General features: G+C 40.9%; 1 protein-coding gene across 1 annotated transcript in view; it reads right to left on the reverse strand.

Moving 5' to 3' along the window:
• Positions 1-16303, reverse strand: part of KIAA2012 (KIAA2012 ortholog) — a 109294-nt gene that overhangs the window by 48458 nt on the left and 44533 nt on the right. The window contains exons 12-13 of the mRNA XM_039257403.1: positions 15332-15400; positions 6002-6078 (exon numbers count right to left, since the gene is read on the reverse strand). Coding sequence (XP_039113334.1) covers positions 6002-6078; positions 15332-15400 — 146 coding nt within the window. The remainder of the gene's footprint in view (positions 1-6001; positions 6079-15331; positions 15401-16303) is intronic.

Here is a 16303-nt window from a genome sequence, read left to right on the forward strand (position 1 = left end):
TGCGCCAACCAACAGCAGGAAGTGTCTGGAGATTGTGTGAGTTGTTACAGAAATGTCAGCTGAGCTTCCATATGATCATCACTGGAAATAAAACAAATGCAATTCTTCAAATACTATTTGGAGGATTATGGCTTTTCTACCCAGAACATGGTACTTACTGTCAACTAAAGATTGTCAATTTTTTTTTCCCGGTAGATACCATGTGCCAAGAACTGTGGTAAACACAAAGGATACAAAGATGAATAAGGCAGAAGGCAGGAGGTGGGGGGTGGGGTAGGTGGTCTGTCTTTAGAGATTAGTAGCTTGTTCTTTAGATAATAGCCACAAAAGTCAATGGAAGGCAGAGTATAGCTCAGAAGGATATTGAAACAAAAGGTTATCTTTGTACCCTTTTGTAGGAAAACTTAGTGTGTCTACAGGTGTGTGTGTGTGTGTGTGTGTGTGTGTGTGTGTGTGTGTTTTGTCCTGCAAGAGGAAGGCTGAAAGGGGATATGAACACCATCTGTGAAACCACCAAGGAAACAGATGGGGTAAACATAGGTTTATTCAACCTAAATCCTAGTGTGCTAGAATTACAGGCTACTCCTTGAAATCCTCAAGAAGTAAATTTAGGACACTTAAGATCAAATATGAATTCATACTCTTGTAAACTCATGAAACCTGAACTTAAGAGATAAAATAGGTTGAAATAGAAGAGGCTTTGAGAAATGAGAAAAAAGGACCCAATTCTAGTTTAACAGGATTTTTAGGACACTACCAAAGTTCTAATCCCCACAAAGCAACAAAACAAAACCCAAGATAAAGCATGCAAGAATGGATGTTTGCTTTCCTTAACAAAAGGAGAAAATTGACAATGTGAAAACTGGTGAGGCAGTTTCTTTCTTATTTTGAACAAAGAGATGCAATGATTCTTGGGAAATCTAATTAAGGTTTGAGCTTGTACTTTGATACTCTTTACTGACAACATCTCTGCCCTGACAGCTCTATAAACCACTGGGCTGAGGGCCCTTCTTGCTCCAAGCTCACACAGATAGATCTGGGTGGACAAAATAGTTTCATAGTTTGAGATCCAAACTTTTCAGAAAAAGAGGTAAATTCATTGTCCCCTGAAGTCTAGAGTCAGTGGAGTAAAACAGTGAAAAGGGGTTGAGATCTTTAAAAGGAGAATTCTGGTGGCCCTATCGAACAATTTAGTAAAAACTTAATAATTAATAGTTAAAAAATAATGACACTATGGTATTGACCCTTGTTTAGCTTGCTGTGTACTTGTTTTTTATTATGACTCCTAGATCATTTTAAGCCAGACGTGAATAAAACCAGCTTTCCTCATGATTCATTTTTCTTTCTTACAGGGAGAATTTTGAAAGAAAAATGAATACTAACAAAAAATAAGAAACTGAAAAAACATCAACTCAACATGGCCCTAATTTCAAAGTAGCATGACTGAAATTTTTTGCAAGCATTATTTGCAAGTCTTTTCCTTGCAGATTGAAGATATCACTAGGTATCCTTTGTGGAGGTATTTTTGAGGCTGGTAAGTAAGACTGGGCCTAGCACTGATGTCTAAGATAATTAGCTATCTGCACTTCCCCATCCAGAAAAGGAGACTTTACTCCCCACTTTTGTTACTCATTTCCAAAGGCAGGCACATAATTTCTCCAGGAAATTTCCTATTTTTTTACATTGTCACTGTTAGAGTTAAAGTTGAATCCATAGCTCTCAACTGGGGGTGATTTTCCCTTACAGGGGACTTTTGGTGAGGTCTGAACACATTTTTTATTCTCGTAACTGAAGGTCTGTGCTACTGGCATCTACTGGGTAAAGGCTAAGGATGCTGCTTAACATCTTACAAAGCATAGGAAAGCTCCCCATGACAAAGAATATCTGGACCAAAAAGTGTTGATGGTGTGGAAGTTGAGAAACCTTGTGTTAAACTGGTGGTATTAAATCACAGTTTCTAGTATGAACAAGTATCATTTTTTAATGAATGAATTAAACCTTTCACTGAAAGGGATATGTCATGATTAGCACAATCATTTCTCTGATGTTGGACTATTAGGCTGTTTCCAATTTCTCCTTATTACAGATAATCCTGCGGTGGACATCTTCACTCACTTTTTTCAGCTGAATTATTTCCTTAAGATAAATTCCTAGGAGTCAGAAGTGCTGAAAAAATGAGTAGCAATATTTTATCATGCTTCACAAGTTATATTGCCTTCCATTTTGCTTTACAACTGGATGAACCAAATTATAACTCATCAGAAGTATATAAGTGTACCAGTTTTACCAAAACATAGTACTGGGTTTTATCATTTAAAAAAAAAAAAAAAGTGGGAGGTTGGAGTACCTGGCTGGCTCAGTTGGAAGAGCATGTGAATCCTGACTTTGGAGTTGAGTTGGAGCCCCACTTTTGGGGAATAGAGATTACTTAAAAATAAATAAATAAATAAACTTAAAAAAATACTTTGGGACCCCTCGGTGGCTCAGTCTGTTGAGCTTCTGGTTCTTGATTTTGGCTCAGGTTATGCTCTCACATTTGGTGAAATCGAGCCCCCTGTTAGGCTTCGCAGAGCCTGCTTGAGAGTCTCTCTTTGCTCTCTCTCTCAAAATAAATAAATAAACTTTAAAATATTTTTTTTAAAAGTGAGAGGAGGCCTACCTCTCAAATATAAAGTGGTACCTCCGGTTTCCCTCAATCTGCATTTAAGTTGCCACTCAGGATAAATATTTTTCCATACTTGTTTTCTATTGCTATTATTTTTGATATAAATTGTTGATGTCTTTTACTTAGTTTTTTTTAACTGGTTCGCAATATTTTTCTTTTTAAAATTTAATGTAATCTTGGGGCGCGTGGGTGGCTCAGTCGGTTAAGCCTCCGACTTCGGCTCAGGTCATGATCTCACGGCTCTTGGGTTCAAGCCCCGCGTCGGGCTCTGTGCTGACAGCCAGCTCAGAGCCTGGAGCCTGTTTCGGATTCTGTGTCTCCCTCTCTCTGTGACCCTGCCCTGCTCACGCTGTCTCTCTGTGTCAGAAATAAATAAAACATTAAAAAAATTTAATATCATCTTTATCAAGTATAGATTGCAATGCTGTTGGAGTTAACGCATTTTTAAAAAACTTTAAAAAAAGTTTTGCTTTTTCTGTCCCTCCAGCATAGATAATGTTAACGTTTCCTGCTGGAATTTTCATTTACAATTTTAATACTCTTTTTAGGTGCTGGTCACCTCACCCAACCTGCAGCCTCTACACAGAGAGGCCCTGGGGAAGAGGAGAAGCTTCTCTCGCGATTGATGTCAGCCACCGAGGTAAGAGCAGTACTTGGTCGCTGACGGTATGCGGGAACTCATTTCTCTTAATCAAATGAAAGGCCCGAGGAGGAGCCACAAGGCAGAAAGGAAAATATATGTGAAGGAGAATACCAAATTCTGTGAGGAGTTTGAAGGACCTGCATTAAAAAAAAGGGCATCATACCTTTAGGACTTCAGAACTCGCAATGCTCCGTGTGTAGCTATTAATATGCAAAAAATGCCTTCATAAATACTTGATTCTGTTCACAGTGGGGAGGCAGTTCATTTGAAAGAGGAAATGGGAGCTTGGAGTTGAAACATGTCTGCTTGTCTCCTTTTTCTTTTTTCACTGCTCTTTTCATCTGCACATTTCCCCCTTGTAGTTTCTTCCCCCTCTTTCCGCGCGACTTAACCCCCTCCTCCAACTCCCAGGAAGTTGTTGATGTTGTTGCTACTCCAATTTCTATCTGTGGATTTGTCTCGAGGCCCTGATCCTCGGCCGGGTGTGGAAGGGGAGGCTCGGGACCTAGTGGCACAATTTGCCACGCCGCGTGTGGGAGGCCGGAGCCCCAGTCCTTCGCGCTAGATTCCACGGAGCAGACGCACACGCGCCGCCGAGGTTTCAGATCCCGCCGCCAGGGGGCGCCCAGAAGCAGCCTCCCGCGCCCAGGGGCTAAATCCACGAACCCGGTCACCGCTGGCTTTCCCTCTCACTCACGCGTCAGAAACTGTTTTCCACGTCTAGGTCTGTGACTTCTTGTGGAAGCATGGTGATGCCCACATATTCCACCTCTGGGTTTTTTTTTTTTTTCCCTTCTTTCCTCACAGCTAGCGCAATGATAAAAAAAGGTAAAAGTGCTTTATGTGACTGAACTCCTAATAAGGTCAGACCCCAGTGAGGGGAGGGAGAGGGCGAGTCAGTGAGAAATTAATGGAAAGGAAAGAAAAGTAGAAACTGCTGATGCTGATAAAGATCAATTTTGTGTGCTATCCTAGCCTGCTTCAGAGTGGAAAGGCAGCCCTGCAAGGAATCCACTGGATTTGCCAGCGGCCCATCAAGGTACGTAACTGAAATCTGCCGGGCAGAAATTTGTTTCTAAATCCTTTCCAGATGCTTTATAGTAAACATGAAATTAGTCATTTACATGGAGTAGGTTGAGGAAGTAGTTAAAATTGAAGTCAGTGATTAATCTAATAAAGGGGCCATTAGCCTCAAGAAGTAAGGGAGTGGGGGAGGCATGGGAGCCGCCTCCACCTTCCCCAGCCCCACCCCCACCCCACCACATTTTCTCTGTGTTTAGGGGCTGGTGGGGCTCCCTAGGCTTTTCCTTAAATGACTTTCCTCTTGGGGGCTACTTTTAAAGAAAGTTAAGACGACTGTGACTTGAACAAACCAACCGGTTCTGTTGGGAGGAACAGCCCTCCTTTCACAAAGAAGGCACACGAGGTTCTCAGTAAGCTGGTTTGCCAACCTTCACAGGGGAAACCCAGGATTAGGGTTTAAGCCCCTCGTTCTGGTGTTCCTCCTATTTCTGACTGCAAGGCTAATTCAATCGAAGGCTTCATCTGACGTGCCTGAGCCACTCTTTTATTGCTGGTGATATTAGGTCTCCTGAAATACAACCTCGGGAACTGGGTGAATTTGGAATGCGTTCAGGGTAGGTGAAGCATCTTGAAGGCCTTTGGAATTGTGGAATTATCAAAATATAGCAGAGTATATTTTCCTTGGTGACAGACTCTCTTAAAAAAGAAAACCTTCTAGATCCCTTATAAAGGCTGTCTTCAAAGCAGGCATGTGAAAGAAAAAATGCAGACGTTGGTTCAGTGTTTCCTCAGTAGCAGGAAGGGTCAGCTTGGCTGTGTTTTACCTCAGTGGAGGCCTGACCCAGGCCGGCGTTCTAACAGTGAGAGTTCAGGTCCTTCCTCAGAACCCAGCTAGGCACACACATGAAACTAAAACTATTTTTATTATTATTGTTTTTTAATGAATGCGAGGAAGGAGGAGAAAGCCCGGCTGTGGCAGGAAGTTGGAGATAAGGGAGAAATAGAGATCATGCCCCCCCTCTGCCCTCCCAGGCTGTGGCCCAGCAGGGAGAGACCTGAGCGTGCCCTGGAGCTGTGCTGTTTCTGCCTCAGGTTCTCTGAGACCCTGAGTACAGCCTTAGGAATGCCTCCTGAGTTCTCTCTAGAGTGAATTTGAAGACAGTCAGCCTCAAAGCTCCAAACGAAGGAATAAATTGATTAAATACTTGTGCATGTATGTTCTTGAAGCACTGATAGACATTTCTCACCCACTCAGACAAAGCATATTTCTCTTTTTTTCACAGTAGCCTTTCATATTTTTTCTTGATTGCTATTTTTTTCCTCCTCATTAGGAATGAGAATTGGATGGGAGAAAATGGGCCCTTTCGCACAGAGTCTTAGTGGCTATTGCATTTTTGTGTTTCCTTCTTCCCTTTTTCACTTTCTAGAAGTCAGGGAAAGGTCTATTCAACTTATTCAGGCACATGAAGAGCCACACAAAACAGTTCAAGCTGAGTTAAGACATTTCAAGGAACCTCTGTGATTTTATAGTCCATTTGTCTCATTTTATTGATGAGGCAAATGAGTGCCAGAGAGGTGAAGACTCTTACCCGGGGCCACATAGCAAGCTGGGGCAAGAACCCAGTAGTCCAGCCTCCCAGTCTCATGCTCATTCAGAATCAATACTGTACCTGTTTCTCTGGCTTTTGGGTCAAAGATGAGTTTTCATTAAGATTAGTGTGAAGATAGGTTCTGGATTCAGTGTTTGCTATGGTGAAAATCAGAAAAGGATTAAAGTTGTCAGATCTAGGTCTCATTAATTTCTATATATAGTATACACGTATACACCTAGTTCATGTATATAGGATTATAAACACTTACACCTATGGGATTCATATTTACTCACTAAACAACACTTGGACCCACTATAAGCACAATATAAATACCATGTTAAGTATAGTGCTGAGAACTTATACTCAAGTTTCTATTTTTCTTGTTTTGGTTGCTTTTTAAAAGAACAAAAGTAAATTCTTTGTGCTATTAAAATTCAGATACAGCTAAAATTAAAAAGGAAATATTGATGGAAAAAATCTGCTGATACCGTTGAATATAAATTTTGTATGATCATACTTCACTGAAGTAGGAAAATGCTTCTGTAACCTTCCAGATAGAGAGATCAGAGATTTTCCTTTTTCCTCATAATGTGGAGGGGCAACAGAAGCGGAAACATAAAGGGGCACCTGGGTGGCTCATTTGGTTAAGTGTCCAGCTTCGGCTCAGGTCATGATCTCCTGGTTCATGGGTTTGATCCCCGCATCGGGCTCTGTGCTGACAACTCAGAGCCTGGAGCCTGCTTCGGATTCTGTGTCTCCCTCTCTCTCTGCCCCCTTCCCCCACTCGTGCTCTGTCCCTCTCTCTCTATCAAAAATAAGTAAACACTAAAAAAAATTTTTTTTTAAAGAAAAAGAAGTGGAAATATAAAGCAAACAAAGGCAAAGGCCAAACTAGGGCTAGTGGGAATCATGGAGCTTTCCATAAAGCAGGTGCCTCGCAGACGGTGTTAATCTGAGTGGCTTTCCTCCATGGTTGAGTGATCACTGCTTTCCACAGGTGTAAACGCTGAGGCTTGAAACGTAAACTAACTTGCTTAAGGTTGTACCACTAGTGAGCTTTTGAGTAAGGATTTGAGCCCAAGAGTCAAACCCCATGCTACAAAAGGATAGGATTTATTTTGTTTTTCTTTTTATTCCTAAGAAAGTGAATTTAATATTTATAAAGGAATGTTTATTTGAGGAACAGATTTAGCTAAGCACATGGCTCCACTGACAAGGGTTTTAGTCTCTAGTGTGGGTCAAGTGTCCAACAAAAACTTATTTCTATGCTTGTTACTTTTAAGAGCCTGTGGCATCTTTGTCTCTTCGACCTGAAACCTCTACTCATTCCTTGTGGGCCGACCTTTCCTTCTCTGTTGTTTCTCAGCTGTCCTGTTCTTCTGGTTTGAAATGGCTTCGGGACAGATTTAAAACATTTATTTTTTTAAAACAGCTGGGGAAACTGAGGTCCAGAGAGTGGTTTCACGAGATTGGCTGAAGGCTGTTCCTTGAAAGGGTGTAAGACCAGAATCTGAACCCAGATCTCCTGACATAGCATCTAATACTTTTCCCTTCATATCACAGTCCCTCCATTAGCCTCACTTGTGTTTGCCACATAACAGCTGCTTGGCCATGATCCATCCTCTGGACAAATCCAGCCCAGCAGAATTGCGTTGAGATGAGGTTCACTTCACTGTGGCTTGGAAGAAAACTTGGGCCTCCTAGAAATGAAACTTATAAATCCTAATGCATAAAGAAAGTTCTTGCAACACCAGGAGAATGAATCAGTCAGCCAGAGTTCAAGAAATGTAAACACATTTTTAGATAGGAGACTAAAAAAAAAATCACTTAGGACTTCTCCATCTCTTGGGTCAAGACCCTGGTAATTTACTGAGGTCCAAGCTGTCAAGGAGGGGAGACAGCTCAAACTGCATTCCTGGGAGATAAAGCAATGGGGGTGGTAGAGCTTCCTCTCTGAACAATGAGGCAGAATCTACCCCTGTTGTCAAGCTGAAGGAATTGACTGAACCATCAACCAATGCAGGCAACTGGCTGTGAACACAGACCTGACTCTTTCTCATCATTCTGAGCTGGTGTGTGTACATTCATAGACTACAGACTGCACAACTTCCAGGCCTGCCTGAAACTGGGAGCTCAGTCTTTCTGTGATGAATATTTCTGCCACTAAAGAGATAAACAGAAAACACATTCCTTCTCTGGCTGCCCACCATCAGGCCAGAGCAGATTTTCAATGGCTAGCATTAATCTAACCACAGGCTTTTAGCAAGGAGATAGCATTCCCACCAGATAATCAGGCAGTTTTAGAGATGACCCTTGCTAGATGGGGTCTCATCCCAAACTCTTTTGCCTTCTTCAAATCATGGGATTCTTCACCAAACACTCAGAAGCAGGAAGGAACATCTGATTCTAGCATGGAATAGGCTAGATTTCCTTAAAATTTCCTTAAATTTAATTTAAGGCTAAAAATAGCCTTAAAATTTCCTTCTATTTAAACTTATGTTGACAATGTTTAATACTCAAGTTGTCATTGTTCATTGTTTTGATAAAAATGAAATATAATAATCATATTTAGTCTCATTGTTTCAGAATACTTATTTTCCTCAGTATGGGATGCTCTGGTGGGCCTCACCTGGTATCAGAATAGAGACCAAACCAAAAAGTCATTTCATGAGGCAAACCAGGCCACCTGGCTCCTTCGTGGTTGTGCGTCAGGGCTTGGAAAGAACAGGAGAGTCGCAGGCTCCAAGTGGCCAAATATTCTGTGGTTACAAGGGCAGTAGCTTTTGGAGGTGCTGGGAGGAGCCGCTTTAAACATGTAGGGTCTCACGTATAGGAGGAGGAACTTAACGGAGGACTGTGGGGGAGAAGAAGGGGGAAAACGGGGGCAGTGGGAGGGAGGCAAACCATGAGAGACTCTTGAATGTTGAGAACAAACTGAGGACTGATGGGTATGGGGGTGAGGGGAAGGGGGGTGATGGGCATGAAGGAGGGCACTTGTGGGGATGAGCACTGGGTGTTGTATGGAAACCAACATGACAATAAACTATTAAAAAAATAAACACGTAGGGTCTTTTCTCACATATGCCATTTCTAAGGCATGATTACTCTTTGATCCTTGGTATGCTCTCATGACACTTTCTCCATAATATGCAGTGGTTCCTCATTGGAGAGGGAATATATCCACTGCCAAACAGATCTCAGAAAGCACTTTTGCCTTCTCACAGCTTTGCACGTGGGTGGACCTGCTGACTCCAGCCAAAGCCAATGGGAGGAGTCCTAAAAGTCAGCCTTTGTACCTTCATGGTTTTATATTTTTGGTCAGAAATGGAAAATACAAAGGCATATTCCAGATTAATTTAAAAAATCTTCTCAATATAAATTAAACCATAAAAAGAAGGGTAATTTTGGGCCCTTTACATAGCCCCGCTGACCTTTCCTTAAGAATGATATCTAGGGGCGCCTGGGTGGCTTAATCAGTTGAGCGTCCGACTTTTGCTTAGGTCATGATCTTGCGGTTCGTGGGTTCGAGCCCTGCATCGGGCTCTGTGCTGACTGCCAGCTCAGAGCCTGGAGCCTATTTCAGAGTCTGTGTCTCCCTCTCTCTCTGCCCCTCCCCTGCACACGCTGTCTCTCTCTCTCTCTCTCCTAGAAATAAATAAAAAAACATTAAAAAAAGAATGATATCTAAAAATACTTATTTTATATGATATGACTCAAGATGTCTATGACCTATGGAGTGTTGGACATGTTATCATAAATTTTGATGTGCTTGTTTAGTGCAGGAAACCAAGACCCAAGATGGCCTCTTGGTATTGTCATTATCAAATTCTTGGGCTAAGATTTAAGACCTTATTTATGCTACACATTTTTACTTTAAATCTTCTTGGATGAAGAAGAGGGTGAGATGGGCATATCAAACATTTACTCAAGACCTGAGACAATCTTCAAGCTAAAGACATACCCCAAGGAGGTGTATTAAAGGAACCAAATAGACTCATCTAGAAGATATGTCAGTCTGAATGTAAATATGGAAATGCTTAGTAAATGCAAGGGCAATATTTTTCTTCCAAGTTGAAATAACAGTTCTTTTACTTACTTATATCTTCTTGGATCAAGTCTAGCTCAGTCTCAAGGGTTTGGCTTTAGCTTTGGGAGTACCAGCTTCTCTCAAAAGTTCATGAATTATTTTTTATGGAGAGGTCCAAAGGTACATGGCAGTTTACCAATCTCAAAATGGAAGGCAAGCTAGATGATGGAATTTAAATTCAAGTTGTATGGCAACAAAATATCAACTACATGAGAAATCCTACAGTCAAGGTACATCATAGGATTAATAAGAATACCTGTGGTAGAAGACTGCAAGGAAGAAGGGAATTAACAAAAAAGGCTGAAGGTAGAGCTACACACAAAGTGGTCAGTTCAGTTAAGGTGATCTTAATTCTGTAGAAGATATTGTTCTTGGTCACTCACTCTCAAACAAGAATAGACATCTGGTTTCCTAGCCTCTAGGCTTACCCGCTTCAATCCATTTTGTTACATAGCTGGAAGAGTCATTTCTCTAAAATAAAAATCTAGTTATATCAATTCCTGTGTAAATGGGATCTCCCAGTCTTTGGGACAAATTTCTTAGTTGCTGCTATGCCGTTTCATGATCTGGCTTCTGCCTACCCCACTAGCTAACTGCATTTCTCCGCACTCTCTTCCTTACATGTACCCTGGGGACCAGTCGTTATAAGCTGTTTACATTTCTCCCACATCACCATGTTTTCTAACTTTAGTGTGGTCCCTTTCTCTGGAACAGCCTTAACTCTTCTTCTCTTGGCTAGTTCCTATATATATCCTTAGAAGCTCAGCTTAATTGTTCTCTTACTCCAAAAGCCTTCTTTAAGCTGTAGGCTGAGTTAGCCTGCACTCATTCATAGCTCTCACCACACTCTGCTACTATGGACGATACTAAGGCATGGACTTTGTCTCTCAGCTCTATTCTTGTGCCTAACACAGTATATGGCATTAGGAGATGATCAATGAGTGTTTGTTGAATGAATAAATGAATAAGCAATCTTACTTGTAAAACAGATTCACTAATTCTTTCTATTGGACCTGTTCCAATGCTCATGTCTTCATTATTTTTCAAATAAGGAATTGTAAGGAACTAAGACAACAGCAAATGAAAATCCATAGGCCACAGGGAGATATGTGAAAGAAGCAACAGAGAATCTAGGAGAAAAAAAATCCTAAAGAAAAGCTTCATGCTTCTTTATGGCACAAATGTCTGAAGGGTGATGAAACAGGAAAAGAGTATTTATGGATTACTAGTTAAGGAAAGTTATAATTTTTTATCATTCTGACAGAAGAAAAAATATTCTAAACTCTATTATAGATTGAGAAATATAACTGATATGTATACACACACATGCACGCACGCACGCACGCACTAAAATCCACATCAGCCTTAAAATGCATTGTGCTAAACACTGCTTCGTTGCTTGAGCAAGGCCTGGATCCCTTGTGCATATTATACACTAAGTGCAGATTCTGGCTACCTGGGAGGGACACATTCTGCAAATTTCAAGAATCCTTAGTTTTGTGAATACCCCTAGTGTATATCATATCCCCAGTAAAACTAAAATATAATTGAAAAATTAGGGGGAGTTCTTCAAATTCTTTTTTTAAATTTTTTATTTTATTAAAAAAATTTTTTAATGTTTTTATTTATTTCTGAGAGAGAGAGAGAGACAGCGTTAGCAGGGGAGGGTCAGAGAGAGGGAGACACAGAATGTGAAACAGGCTCCAGGCTCTGAGCTAGCTGTCAGCACAGCCTGACGCAGGGCTCGAACCTATGAACTGTGAGATCATGACCTGAGCCGAAGTCGGATGCTTAACTGGCTGAGCCACCCAGGCACCCTGTTCTTTAAGCTCTTAATGAGTTTATAAATAAAGGATTAGAGTAATTTATAAAACTATTTTTTTTGGCAGAGAATCATCAAAGTGTTAAACCACTTTACCTTTGCTTACTTTCATTACCAGCCCCAGAAGCTGGCCTTCTTTGTAGGGCCATTAAAAATATTTATATGAAAAAATCAGTGTTCTTCGTTTTGAAAAATAACTTCACAAGAGTAACCGCAGGTGTTATGATGAACATAGATCACAAAAGTAAGATGTGGGTACTCAGAGGAGGGCAAGGTGCACTCACTAGCTTAGTGATGGTCTCCTGTTTTCCAGCCTCAAATGTCTAGGACTTAACTTCATGCCTCTGTAAGATGACATGTTGTATGTGTTCCTGATTTGTGAAGTCATTTGCAATAGTTAAAACTGACCTTCCAGTCCGCAAATACCCAAGTTCCACCATCTATATAATTTTTTTGGAATCCTATCATTTTTTCCTGAAGATATTCATTAAAACCAAATGACCAAAAAGAAAACAAGAAGTTGTGAAAGATCTATAGGTGATTTCAATGAATAGAAATTTCTTGAATTTCTCTTTGAACCCAATTCCAGGGAGTATCAAGTATTTTCAGAGTAGCGTTACATCCATTTTCTTAAAAGCAAATGAGAAACGTCAAGTACAAAGAGATGCAAGAATTTTTTGTTAAGGTCATTGAGCAAATCAAAGGAACAAATATGTTTCCTATATCTAAGCCATGAAAGAGGTGCTCTATGCTCCCATTGGAATCAGGAGTTTTTATTTAATGGGTACAACATTTCAGTTTTGTAAGAAGAAAAGAGTTGGTTGCACAACAATGTGAATCTACTTAACAATGTGAATGGCACATGTAAGAATGGTTAAAGTGGTAAATTTTATGTTGTATGTATTTTACCTCAATTTTTAAAAATGACAGTAGATAGGAGGAGATGAGGAATTGTACTCCAGGCAGAGGCAACACTATGTTCAAAAGCTTGGAAATAAGAAAGAGATTTGCATTAGCCTAAGGTCTTTTAGTTACTAGGAATAGAGAAGAGAAGAAATAAGTTTTCTTTCCCTTTCATGGATATAAAGCTTGCCATGGGGTAGTTCTGAAATAGTCTAAATTTGTCTTTGACACTCTACTATTACCCTGTCTGTACTTTTCTTTTTGGGCCTTCTCCTCATATAGCTAATGTCCTTCTGTTCATCCGAGCTCTTCAGGATGCCAGTTAGGAATGTTTCCGCCAGTTAGGAATGTTTCCGTTCTTAAAACACTCTTTACCCTCAAATTACTCACCTCTGTTTTTACCCCTGTCAGAATTTTTAGTTCTTCAGAGCAGCTGTTCTCAGCTAGGTTGCAAGAAGACAGCCATTTGATCAAATAAATTTTTACTAAAGTGTGAATGACTATAGCTTCTCAGAAGTATCAACCTTGAAAGAGAATACTTCTGAATTCAAAGTGAAACTAGTAAGATTTTTCATAGTAGAATGAAATGAAATTATAACATTTTTGGCCATATCAGGAAGAATGATTTTGGTCTGGAAAGCCACCTTGTAAATGGCCTATCTTCCTTGAAAATCTGTTTCAAGAGTTTGGTTCTCCTAACCTATTCCTACTTTTTTTCAGCTTCTGTCCTCCCGATGTCTCTGAATGTTGCAAATCATTTTCAGTGTTACCCACAAAAGGGTGTCTGATGCTGGGTAAGGGGGATTGGAGGGAGAAAAGGATGTGTAACAGAAGCCATTTATTTGTAGGGGTTGTTAGGTCAGGAATTTCCTAAACTCTCCACATGGTCAGATGGCAACATGTCTATTTAGATTGATATCTCCACCATCCCTGCATCCTGGTAAAAAATGAAGGGCTCTTGGGTTCCAATCACAGCTTCTCCATTTAGTGTGTGACCTTGGGCAAGTCACTTAACCTCTCTGAGCCACATTGTCCTAGATGAAAAATGAAGATAATGATAGAATTTACCTCCTACCATTGGTGTGAGGATGAAGTGAAATAATGAATGTAAAGCAATTCAGCACAATGTTTAGCATATCAAAGAGAGATAACCATGGTACCTATCATCTCCATCATCATCATCATCCTTCACTAGAGAGTTCCTATTAAGAGCTGCTCTGGCCCCATTCCAACCAATAAGTGAGAATAAACAGAACTGACACTGAGACGTCCTGCCATGGTCAGGATGTCCATCCAAGGAGAATGGCAGGAGGAGTAATGCTCCATGCTCTCAAGTATTCTCTGTTTAGATTTTGAGATTGGCAAGCTTACGATTGTGCCTTTTCTCTTTCTAGTCTTGTGGTGTCTGGCAACACTAGTTCCCCCACCCCCAGCTCTGACTCCAGCACTCCATCTATGGCATTGCTTCCTGTCACTATAGCAGGTCCCTCATTCAAGATTCATTGCTGACTCTCTCCAAATAAGCAGTGAGGAAGACGACACACATTTCTCTATTAATCAAAGACAATTTTTAGGGGAGAGAGAAGGTCTCTACGTAATCATCCTTTACCCCTGGTCTGAAGCAGAAGCAGCAATGGCAGTAGGTGGAGGATGAGCTGCAAAGTCAGCCTACTTTTCTGGTTTTTGCTTCTTTCTGCATGGTGGGAGTGAAGTATGAAAGGAAGCTTGGAAGAAGTAGTACTCGCCTCAATCCTCCATTTAGAAAACATGCTTAAGTAGGGGCCTGGGTGGCTCCATTGTTAAGCATCTTAGGTCATGATGGTCTCATAGTTTGTGAGCATGAGCCCCGTTTCTCTCTCTCCGCCCCTCCTGGGATGCTCTCTCTCTCTCTGTCCCTCATTCACTTGCACCCTCTCTCTTTCTCAAAAAACAAAACAAAACAAAACAAAACATGCCTGAGAGCATTTTTCAAAGAGTTTCTTTATTTGCAGTTGTGTAGGCTGAGCTGTGCTCAACTTGAGAGGCAAGGTCCATCTCATCATAATATGAATTGTGCAGTATATGACCTGCAGAACCCACAGGCCGTCCTTGCAGATTTCCCTTCCTGGGCCAGCCAAGTATAACATGTGGTTCAGCTTCTCTACTCCCCCAAGATTTATATTCAGACCACAGCGCACAGGGCTGCCCATGAGTAACTCATGAAGACACCACATTTTTCAGGCTCTCAAAGAAGTGAATCCTTTTTCCTACTTATTGCTATATTTGGGGAGAAAATGTGTGTTTCTGGAGGTCTCAGTATGAAATAATATATATGCGAGTCAAATGACATAGAGGAGAAGTAGAGGTGACGATTTTTTTTTCAAGTTTGTTTATTTTTGAGAGACAGAGAAGAGAGACAGAGTACAAGCAGAGGAGGAGCAGAGAGTGAGGGAGACACTGAATCTGAAGCAGGCTCCAGGCTCTGAGCTGTCAGCACAGAGCCTGAGGTAGGGTTCGAACTCACGAACCGTGAGATCATGATCTAAACTAAAGTTGGACACTTAACCAAGCTATCCAGGTACCCCTAGAGGTGACCTTTTTTAGAGAAAAAGCTTACCTTTTAGGAGGCATTGAATACCGGACCCCTCCTTTTCATGGCTGGTATTTGAATTGACAGATTCATAGGCTGAAAAATAATAAGGGTTTTACCTATGAGTATGAACAAGTCTTGAAAAAAGCTATTTTTCTTACCTCAAGACAAGGGAAACCCAAGTGGAGGCTTTGATGGTTAAGCCTCATAATAAATTGGTTTAAAAAATCTGTTGGTGCTACCATGGAGAGAAGGTTGATCTGGGATTTAAAAAGTGCTGAAGAAAATAATACTTTTATTGAAGATGTTTAAGAGTGAAATCCTATAGAGACCATGATGCTGAAATTCTGAGAGGAGAACATTTGACAGAGTAAGAGCATGAAACGGTTAATGCTTGACACATGCTGTGAGGAGATGCCCAGATTTGAACAGCAGATGTGCTGTGAGGCCCCAGCGTGTGCAGCATGGGGGGATGACAGACAAGTATGGGGAGCCTCAGCCTGCAGCTGTAGCACAAATACAAGGGTTGAACCAAGGCAGACAGAGGATTCTAGCCCATCTGATTCCAGCCAAGAAGACAGACAGGCTTTTGCATAGCTCTCATGGGATTTTTTGGTTTTTTGTTTTTGTTTTTGTTTTTGTTTTCAATCTCTTAAAGTTACCTTGGGCAAGAATGATTCTCCTGGCTGTCCTTGTTGGTCAAAATGAAAACTCATTAAAACAAAGCTGTTTTAATGGATGAGGAGAAATTGGATGACAGACCAGAGAAGGACAGTTAAGGGATGGTGGTTGTAATAGGCAGCAAAGAGGTCAACTGAGTGGATCTGAAATGGAAGAACAGCTTTTCATGGGAAATTGGGGGTGGGGGGGAGCATGATGGTAGGGTGGGGTATGTGTGTGATATTGAAGAGATAACAATATGGAGGAAAAAGTCAGAAGGAATCATAGAAAATTCGAACTTGAAAATATTTTGAAATCTTCTAACTGGCCCCCTTCGGA

Source organism: Hyaena hyaena, unplaced genomic scaffold (assembly GCF_003009895.1).
Source record: "Hyaena hyaena isolate Hyena2069 unplaced genomic scaffold, ASM300989v1 scaffold_615, whole genome shotgun sequence".
Lineage (NCBI taxonomy): Eukaryota > Metazoa > Chordata > Mammalia > Carnivora > Hyaenidae > Hyaena > Hyaena hyaena.